Source organism: Astatotilapia calliptera, chromosome 19, assembly GCF_900246225.1.
Source record: "Astatotilapia calliptera chromosome 19, fAstCal1.2, whole genome shotgun sequence".
Lineage (NCBI taxonomy): Eukaryota > Metazoa > Chordata > Actinopteri > Cichliformes > Cichlidae > Astatotilapia > Astatotilapia calliptera.
In genome coordinates, this window is record NC_039320.1 from 1,597,593 (window position 1) to 1,608,571 (window position 10,979).

At 41.4% G+C, this 10,979-nt stretch overlaps 1 protein-coding gene across 2 annotated transcripts in view; it reads left to right on the forward strand.

Moving 5' to 3' along the window:
- Nucleotides 1–6,352, forward strand: part of kcnh5b (potassium voltage-gated channel, subfamily H (eag-related), member 5b) — a 183,642-nt gene extending 177,290 nt beyond the window's left edge. For both annotated transcript variants that reach the window (XM_026151082.1, XM_026151083.1), the window contains exon 13: nt 543–6,352. In XM_026151082.1, the coding sequence (XP_026006867.1) occupies nt 543–1,637 (1,095 nt within the window). In that variant the 3' untranslated portion in view covers nt 1,638–6,352. The remainder of the gene's footprint in view (nt 1–542) is intronic.
- Nucleotides 6,353–10,979: the final 4,627 nt, after the last annotated feature.

Sequence of the window (10,979 nt, forward strand, 5' to 3'; positions counted from 1 at the left end):
CTGGGCAGCGAAGTAAGCGATTTCCCCTCGCTTCCATCTTTAAGTCAAACATCGACTCGGCTCCCCATCCATTGGGCACCGTTATTTTAACCAAAAATAACACTTAAATTACCAGTTGGATGGCTGGCTGACTGCCTGGCAGGGATTTCTGTCATTTCCAATGTAATTAGGGTGTAAGAGGAGCCAGAAGAGAGCCTGGCGCCAGGCTGAATAATACAGGCGAGGTGTAGGAGCACTGATGGATAATTTAACATGACTGTCCAGAAGTCAGCTACATTTTGCAGTACCTGAGTGCACTGCAGAAAGAATGTGTCATGTGTTCTAAAGTGAAAAATGTTAAAACAGACCGTCAGATTTCCATAACAATAATAAATCTTTGTTTACTTCTTGTTGTAGAAAAATGCTTTTATCTCTGATGAATTATGTGCAATGCTCATCGGGGCGCACCGGAGACAGAATTACTATTCATAGCATTCATATGAAATGATGTTTGCTGATAAGCTGCATTTTGCTTATTTATGTGTATCCCTCCTCCCCCGCAGATAATTTTCCGCAAGATCAGTGAGGTGAAGAAGGAGGAGGAGGAGAGACAGCGAGCGAAGAACGAGGTACAGCTCACCATCCCACAGGACCATCCTGTCCGGAAGCTTTTCCAGAAGTTCAAGCAGCAGAAGGAGCTCCGCAACCAAGGAGCCGCAGCTGCCTCGCAACTAGACCTGGAGAAGAACCAGCTGCAGGTGGAGCACCACCAGCACCTGCATCCTCACACCCTGCAGCTCGGCCACTCCAGTCTGCAGCACTCCCTGCCGCTCACCCTGCAGCGGCCCCTCACCTCCATGCAGAACGGGGCTCCACCCAGCAGCAGTGTTCTGACTGTGTCTCAGGTCACACCCATGCAGAGCTCTCTGGCTTACGGCCATCCCAGCGAGGCACCTGCAAAGCAGAACAACTGTGACATCATGGAGCTGCAGCCCAGTTCTGCTGGAGGGGGCAGCGAGCAAACTGTCAGGCTCAAAGTTAGCACCAGCCCTGCGCTTGGAAAGCCGGCCGCCAAGGCGAGTGGCTGGATGCGCCTCAAAAACAACATGGCTCCGGCGGAGACGAGGAAGGAGGGTCTTAACAACAATGTCAAAGCTGTTTCCGTGGAGATGCTCTCTCAGGACGGTAAAGGTCGGGAAACAGGGGGGAGCAGGGATGGAGAGGAAGGTGGGGTCTCCAGCAACAACCCACTTCGCAAGACGGACTCCTGTGACAGTGGAATCACTAAGAGCGAGCTGCGCATCGACCGGGCAGGGGAGCCGCGGACCCCAGCGGCAGTTACCCCACTTCTCCACAGCCCTCTTCCCGGAGGAGTGGGGTCCCCTCACTCTTTCTGCCCCATACCGGAACAGGCCCTGCAGGCTGCATTGCACGAGACCCGGATGGAGCTCCGGGGGGACATCCAGACTCTGGGAGGCCGTCTGGGCGCCCTGGAGAGTCAGGTAGCTGAAATTATCAAACTGCTGTCGGATAAGAGACAGCCGTCTACGGGGGCGCCACCTGCCTCTGCCACGCCCAAAAGCAAAATACAACGGCAAGACATTTTCACCGTCTCCAGGCCCGTTTCTCCAGACTCAGAGAAAGACGACGGGCTCTGAAGAGAGCTGAACCAGCGGTGCAGAGTGCGCACTGGACTAACAGAGATTATATTAACATTAGCTCTATCAATTCAAGGTTACTCTCATTTTTGGGCATCCTCTTGGACTCTCGTACACCGCTGGTCTCAATTCCAAATTGAAAAAAAAAAAACTGGCTTCTTGTTTGCACACTGATTTTTTTTGTCTCCAGGTGATGTGAGAGTCTTTACTCTCCAGTCACCCGGACTCTGGTTTCTTTTTGATTGTACATACCTCTCTATGCATGTCCAGCTGGATTCTGGCCTGCCAAAGAAACAACTACTAAACGTACTTATTGCCTGTATATTATGCAGTTGACTGCATGCAAATAAGATTCAAAGAGACATTTTATTGAGCTACACTGTACATATAAATATTTTTCATTGATGAATTTACTATGTGGACATTCAGGGTTTGCATACTAGTAGCACTATAAACATTGAATATCTCAAAGGGTTTACAGGCAGATGGATTGTGCATGGATTATTTATACATAGAGAAGTTATAAGGGGACAGAGGTTTTGTTTCATTTCTTTTGCCTGTCAGATGAAGCAGATGTGTGATTCTGTTCTCTCGCCACAGAGATGCTCGGATGTGAGGATCAGCATCTGTTAAAACAGGGAGGGAAATTTCTGATATGTTTTTCTAATATATATATAATAATAATAATAATAATAATAATGATCATTGATTTCTATTTTTGATTACAGAAATGCCCTTGGCCTCAGTTTGATATGTAAACCCTGAAAAATGCTTGTTTTGTTTGAGCCCTCCTTGTGTCTATGCATCACTCGGGTACGCTGCCAGAATATTGTACCTTTGTAATCTCGTTGATGAATGATGTTTTTTGTTTAGTTTTCTTTGGGGTTTTTTTGTTCCATTCCTCTGCATGAATCAGGGATGGCAGAATGCACTTTTGGGTAAAGTTGGGGTGACAAGAAGGCTTTGGGGAAATAACACAGTTCACGCAAAAGTCCACTCAGCACAGTGACATGTAATCCCACGGCCCCAGCAACACACACGGCAGTCTTAACCAGCTAGCGTCTCTCTGAAGCCTGCTCTGAATTCCATTAACTAAGCAGCAACAGCTTTGCCTCAAAGCTAGCAAGTCATAAAAATGGAATAGTGTACTTTCTATGATATAATTTTTTGTAAAAAATCTGCATGTGAAGGAGCAGTTTTATGCTCCGCAGTGCTTACAAATACACGTGTGAGAAGTGACACATTTGCTTCATGCATACACATGCAGTGTGAAGGCGTCTCGTGGTGTGAACCCTGAAGGCTCGCAAAGACCTTTTCTTCACACAAGGCAGATCAGTTGGTTTGTCAGAAGTCACAGTCTTTTCAGGTCCTCTGTGAATTGGACAATGTCCCTCCTCCTACCAGCGCTCATTCCCTGAAAAAACACACACACACTCTCAGAATCATATTTAATAAGACAATGATAAGAACACAAATGTACAGTAGCCATCATGAAAGTTTTATAAACATTTAATTATTTTCTGGTGGTTATATCAAATGAATAGCTGAATGAATAGTAAGTTAAATAGTTAACAGTAGTAAATATGCCAAAAAGTAAAGAATTAGATTCAAAACTGAGGATTTTGCAGTTTGTCCTCTGCACAGTGAATGGTTTGGTTTAAACACAAGAACCTGTTTTGATGCTGCTGCAAAGTATCTTCTAACAAGCACTTGGCGACAGTAGGAAGGAAAAACTCCCTTTTAGCAGGAAGAAACCTCTGGATGTTGCTTCCTCTGCCCAGGGAGCGACAGCCATCTGCTGGGACCAGTTGGGAGTGAAGGGAGGGCGACAGGACAAAAAAAAGAGATACTCCATTATAGGTTTTTGTCAAAAGAGTGGATGGGTGTGGAAACTGCTTCTGCAAGAAATCTAATGACATAAAAAGAAACACTTTTTAACCCTATGCCATAACCTTCCAAGCCATTCAGTCAATCCAGGCTTTGTTGACCCAAGCTTAGAAATAGGGTTAAAAGGGATTTATGGTTATGTCATACAAGTTCTCTTGTAGATTTCCTGCTGCTGAAGGCTAAATCAGTCCTTAGAGGGAACCTGCATACAATTATTTCTATATCATATTAAAATCAATCCTCTCAATATTTAGCCTCGCTTTACATCTTTGCTGAGCTTCTGATAAGCATAGATAATCTCTATCATCTCCCATGTGAACAAATAGGAGTACAAACCCTAAAGATGTCTTCCAGGAGGCTGTTAGGAACAAGTCTTACCTCTTTGGATTCACATTAACCAGACTAATGCATCATATTGAACTTGATTGACTGTCAGAATGTCACACTGCTGATCCAGGAAATCTACAGACAAGACAAATTAGTAGCTTAGGCAACACCAAGGAGATACATGCAAGTTCCAAAGCGATCGCCCTCCATTGTCGACATAAAACATGTAGTCTAGAAAGTGATGAAATGTAATCAATTGTTACTCTATGGATGAATGTACACTGCTTGATTTGTAAAGTAGAAGTGACCAATAGAATTCTAACAAATCAGAACCTAGATGCCTTTCAGTGGTGCTATTGGCACCATGTCTTCTTTCTGTTCTCACACCTCATCTCTGCCCCCTTTGCGTGCCGTTAGGATTCACAGCAGAAATTTAAACCATCATGACTGCACAAACTGATATAGTGACCATTTCAAAAGACATATATTGTGCTGTCTGATCTTGACTGACACCCATGCTTGAAAAATAACAAATTAAGGGATGTTTTGCTATAATTTTAATGAGCCCAGTTACAACTCTTGATTTTTATTCTGGAGAAACTTCACCAAAACAATTGTCATTTTTGGTGCAGCAAAAACGAAGCATTTATTCTGAATGTTCCTGCCATTTCTTGTGATTATAGGTGTGAAGGCTCATTCAGATTCATTTCTCTCTGTTCTCTACAGGCAGAAAAATAATGAGAAATTATAACTTTATGATGCTAATTGGCATAAAATCACAGTAGTCCGAGTTAGACATTAGATTTCTGTCACGACATGCTAATCAGGTTGTTCAATTTGGAAAGAATACAGTTTTAATGGCTGCAGTTATGCAAATGACAACATTTAATTTAAATTGGAAATTCATCCTGTCAGCACAGGCCCATTCCCTCTACCAACATCTTTTTTTACACTCACACTTGGTCACTTGCCACGGCGGGCCATATACTCTGTGCTTCAGGCTGCTAAGCAGATCCCCTGCTGGAATCAGCAGCAAGTGCCTTGCTCAGGGGAAACGCAGCAGCATTTTCAGTCAACTTGGCTCCAGTGATTGTTGTAGAAATCATCTTCAATGATGGCTACCAATGTATGTGTGTAGTGCAAAACATGCCAGTGTGCTTCACGTCACTTAACAGTTGGAGTCAATATCACACAAAGCGAGATATTATAGTAATTATTCAATGTATATCCATCAGGGGGGTTTCACATTGATCTCTTGCTTCAGCTTTGGACAAGAGATCTTGAAAACATCAAAACTCTCAAGTTAAATGCTACATTCCACATATTGGCTTGCGTATATTCAAAGTTCTCCAACTGAAGCTGTGAAATTCAGTTTAAGATCTGGTTTTGTTCACACTTTGCATTGTGCACGGTGAGACCTACCAAACAAGCTTATTTAGCCACAGTAACATAGTACAAGACAAAAATACACAGCGGTCATTAATGTTTGTGGATCTGCAGATGGTAGTGTGTGAAAGGGTTTTGTAGTTTGACCAACTGGGCATGACTCACTGTGGCTTTACCCCCACCATACGCTCAGCTACCAACAAAGACTCTTCTATGGAAATGTTAAAAGCTTTTTGGGAAACTAGGAAATCACTTACTGACACAGCAGGAGGAGGAGTGAGTGCAGCAGTAAAATTAATTACTTAATAGCTCTCAGAAAGTACCAAACATCCCAGACTTTTTCTCTTCTTTAAGTCTAGGGTGAATTTGAATGACGTGTTTTGTCGGATGTTATCATATTAGAATTTATAACAAAAATAAAGCCACAATACAAGACAAACTCCTTAGAAACATTTTAAGACATTAAAGGGATCATTTCCTTACATTTGTGGCTATGGAGGAGTCTAATATGTTTTCACAAAAAGACATGAGATCAATGTCAGATACTTGTGTTTGGAGTATATCATATGCTGTTTTTCTCTACCTGACGGAAAGATTTTCCTCACAGACAAATACAGCACGTGCTAAAAAAAAAAAAGAATTAGAGTACTTCCTTAACCTAAAAGTATCACGTTAGGGTCAACTTTTCACCCAGAACATCACCTATAATTGATTCAAAAATGTCTTCTTAAAATTATTCAGTGCAATAAAATATGTGTTAGAATAAATATCCATTAAGCAAAGAGTACAATGTATCAAATATGGAACTAAAATGTGTATTTTTATTTAAAAAAAAACACATTATTCATACCCCAAATAAACAGCTTGGTTTCATTTATAACTGACTTGTTCAGGATCTCTTGCTGTCACTAAGTAGCATTGCTTTTCAATGCGAGGGGTTAAAGAATGTATTTTATAAACACTTAAATGCCACTTTTTTAGATACATTTGTTCAACTGCTTATTAACAAAATATCTAATCAGCCAAACACATGGCGGATCCTCAATGCATGTGGGCACATAGGGATGGTCAAGGCGACCATCTGAAGCTCAAAGTGAGCATCAGAATAAGAAAGAAAGGTGTTTTTTTTTTTTTTTTAATTATTTTATTTTATTTTTATTTACGGGTTGTACGGAAGCCCCAAACGCAATTTCATTGTTCTTTGACAATGACAATAAATAAATACTTGACTTGACTTTAAGTGAGTTTGATAGTGACGAGTTTGTTGGTGCTAGACGCGCAGGTCTGAGGCTTTCAGAAACTGCTGATCTACTGAAAGTTTCCCACATAGCCATTACTAGGGTTTGCTGATGAGAGAAAAATGGCCAAGCTATATCGAGCTGATAGAAAGCCAACAGTAATAATCACTTGTTACAACCCAGGTATGCTGATAAACATCTCTGAATGGACAACACATTGAACCTTGGAGTAGGTGTAAGCATGGATTCATCCTACCTTGTATGAATATTTCAGGCTAATAGTGGTGGTGGAAGGGTGTAGGGGGTATTTTCTTTGCACATTTTGGGCCCTTTAGTATGAATATAGCATCATGTTAATGTCAACACCCTACCTGTGTTGTTGCTGACTGTGTCCATCCCTTTATGATCAGTGTAGCCATCTCCTGACGGCTGAAGGATAACGGGCTATGTCACAAAGCTAAAAAAAATGGAAGATGATCTCAAACTGCTCTGGTGAACGCAACAGTGAGTTCATTGTACTCAAACGGCCTCCACAGTCATGTTTGTACTCGTTCCAAATGGAGTTCAAATTAAAATAAACAGTGTCATTAAAATTTAGCTTTACCAGGAAGAGAATGTGTGATTCATAGTGGTCAGAGTGTCAACCCAAACCGCTGCAAAAGTGCTAATCAGATCAATCCACCATGAAGGTTTCTTTTTGTAATTTTTCATTAAAAATCATGTATTGGTCGATGTGTTCTCTATAAACAGACACATATTGACTTTTTATAGTCTCCTTATAGTCCAGGTACTACAGACCTACTGAGGGTCTGAGCACAGTCTGGTTTTATGCAGGTAAACATGGAGTCAACAGCATAAGATGAGCTGCATCTTAAATGCACCTTAAATGCAGTTTAGGAACCATCAGCTGCCATTTAATGATGGTTTTGCTTTTTGCAAGTTCTTAAAAACTTACTTGCATTTTGTAAACAATGCAAACAATGATCAGCAGACGGAACAGGAAGTCTTGGCCTGGATGCAAACTTCAAAATATTGGTTTCCAATTGGTTGTCTGTTTTTCACGCAGCAGCAAGTCTTAAGACAAGACTGTGAGGACCTTGGAAGTGCTAAGTAAGATAAGTTTGAAGAAGTAACCCTAAATTTTGCATTAGCAATACTGCTATTCTGTCCTCAGACATAAAAATCATCCCCTGAGTAGTTGCAGTACATGATGAGGTGCAGGACAGGGGGCTCACAGGAGAACTTGCAGCACTGGATCGAGTTTGAGAGCTTTCCTGTCAGCGAATTTACCTGAAACTTTACGGCTTGTCTGAGGAGAAACAGCAGCGTCCTCGTCCTCGGCTTTATTAATTTGACAAGCGAGTGAAGGGCAACTCTGTGATCTGAGGCCTATATACACACAGACACACACACCTACACACACACCTTTCAGCACAGGATTTTTCGGCTTTGCCGCTTGAATGTACAAACCCCCCTCCAACCCCACCCCCACTCCAAATACTGTCCCTTCTCTGTGCTCTGAGAATTTCTTCTGGAGTAGGGATGGAAGTTTTTCCCTTCTCTCTTCTTTTCTTTTTATTTCTGAAAAAAATATTTTGCTTTTCTCTACTTTTTGGAAGCGTCCCTTTGCTGTATCTTTTGCCTTGAACCTGGTAAGAAGTCCTGCTCTGTCTCACTTCCTTTTCCTATGAGCACCTTGGTTTTTTCGTTTTATTATTTATTTATTTATGTTTTGTCATTTTGGGTCTCCTCCACCTTCACCCTTCTGATCCTCCATTCTCTCTCCCTTCTCAATGATCCCCACTCACATAACTGCAACTGCTCCCATAAGCATGTTGATGAAGCACCGTCTTCTTTGTCGTGCCAACTGACTGAAAAACCACAAACGCGCCAATCTTGGGATGGGTGGGCAGGACAGAGGGGCCTCATTTATTAAAATTATCCTTTGGTTTGTATTTGATTCTGCATAGTGCGTCCGAGATGACTCAAAAAGAAATGGAAGTCATTTCTCGGAGAGTGATAGAATTGTTTTTTATCTTTTCACTTATCTACACAACCTTCAGACTTTTTTCACCTGAATAAATTTTTCATCAATCTCACCTTTAGCTCAAACTTTGGATCCTTTTAATAAATGGGACCCACTAGAAAAGCTTTTCTATTTTTTTTCTGCTGGAATGTTTTCAATTTCTACTGTATTGTTGAAGCAGTGGTATGACACAGCACTGGATTCCCACACTGACTCATGTATTGTTTTGCAGTTGCACACCTAAACTGTAGTGTCAGAATAATAAACATCCGTCTGGGATACTCTCGCTGGGCTTCCTGTCTGGTTCTCTGTTTTCAGTGAGAGCTTCCTTTGCACTCATCTTCCAAAACAAGCATTAATGAATCAATTATCTTTTGCTTTTTGACACCTAAAAGGAGTTCAAAGAACCTTATTGAGCTGTGGTGGCTAAAAGCATAAAAAAGATTAATTGTTTTCCTAAAACTGTTTGAATGTCTTTTTACCCATGTTAAAGTCAAAGCCACTTCCCCACTACCTTAGCAAGACTCAGACAGATTTCATGAAATTAGGCAGAGAGGGGTGGCATGAGAAAAGGAATGATTAAAATACACTTTGTGGATAAAGGTTCTGGGCCACCTGCTGTACACATACTGTACTGAGGCGTGTATGCACTACACCCACTTTACGTAAGTTTCCGAGGTCTGAGTTCCTGTAACTTTCATTTCCATATCTGTGGCGACGGTGTGGTCCCTGGCTCAGCTGCAGGGAAGGGTTGGTGCAATGAGCTCAAGGGGCAGAGCCAGGCAGGTGGGTCAACATGGGGTGATGATCGAGCTGTTTTTAGTGACGCTGGAGTGGAAAGGAATGAGGTCAGAACGTGTACACAACGCTGGGTCTGTCCCACCTCTTCCCGGTGAGACATGCCCGGAACACCTCGCATACTTGTCAGGTGCCCTAACCACCGTGGATACATGTACAATGTTCCTGAATACGTTTTTTTTGGGGGGGGGGACAAACAAAATAAAGTTTTGATCAAAAATGTTTTTTCCCTTGATATTTATTACATTCAAAGGACTTTTACTAAACAATGAAACAAATGCTACACATGTACTATACCCACATAAATAAATAAAAAATAGCTCTAGTCAAAATTACATCACGTATTTTAAAATGGGTTTCAATAGGGCAAATAACAAAAGCCTGCACTTAGACTTGTTTTTAACGTAAGTTTAAAGAGTACAAGGAAAACTACATGAGTATATAGAAAATACAACACTGCCAGGAGAGCGAACTGCGGAGGTTTGCACCCTCAGAGTGCTTCTTGTTGACACCTGTGACAGTGATAAAAACACCTGAATTCAAAGATTTAAAGGAGTCTTCCAATACTATGTATGTTAGCTGAAATGGCTCTTTGAATGGACGCTTCAGTATCAAAGCACAAATCAGTTTCCTGATTCCAATCACTTCTTGTAGTTCAGTTCAAAGTTTCCTGCTCACTGAATGTAAACTTTACATGCTTTTTTCCTCAGCTCAGATTTGAGCTGCTGTTTTCAAAGCATTTCAGTTGTACAACAGAAAGTGAACGCATTGTTCATTCGGCTTAATGGACATTGATGATTCTGACTCACTGTGTTCACTCTTGTTTCTTCAAGCTGTTACTTTCATTTCAGCACAAACGTCTGCTGACCGATAGCACTGCTCATAGGCTTTACAACTCAGCAGCACCTTGTTTATGACTAAGCTGTCAGCTTATGATCGTTGCTGTAGCATTCACAGTCTTTTAATAGTCTATCAATGAGGAAGTCACGTACTGTGAATCACCACTGAGATGGAAATTTCGCTCTCAGTTGCCAGATAGGAGCTCTGTTGCTTATTGGCAGTAATCATAATGATTCACTATAGTTCACTTTGAAAAGTTATTGGTAGAATTATTCATTCGTGTGGAGAACACCTGTAACACTTGGCATGCTACTTCTACATGTCAGTCGAACCGTTGGCATTATTCTATGTGCATCAGTTGCGTGCAAATAAACAAAGCATGCAGTGAGGATACCGGACACAAATCTGGCTCCTGGTTTCTTTAACAAACACAAAAAGAAGCGTACCTTTGGCAACACAGTGCACATATCCATTGGGTTTCCTGCATAAGCTCTAAACTGTGATGGGCCCTATCAAAGCATATAGCACAACTAGAGGTCAAAAACTGTCATCCTAAAGCTATGATTGAACAGTTACTGCTCAGGGGAGCAGTTTAGCAAATGACTGGATTTATAGATGTTATGTTCACTAAATATCTGCACTTATGTTAGATTGTTTTCTATGTTCCTTATTTGTATATACCAAAATAATACAGAGAACTTTAAATCTCACACAGAACTCTACTTATTAACTTGGACGTGTTACCCTGAGAAAACACCAGCTGATCGCACCCTCTTAAGACAATGCTGCTGATTCCAACAGATGCATCCCAGAAGCGGTTCTATAATTAAAATAACACAA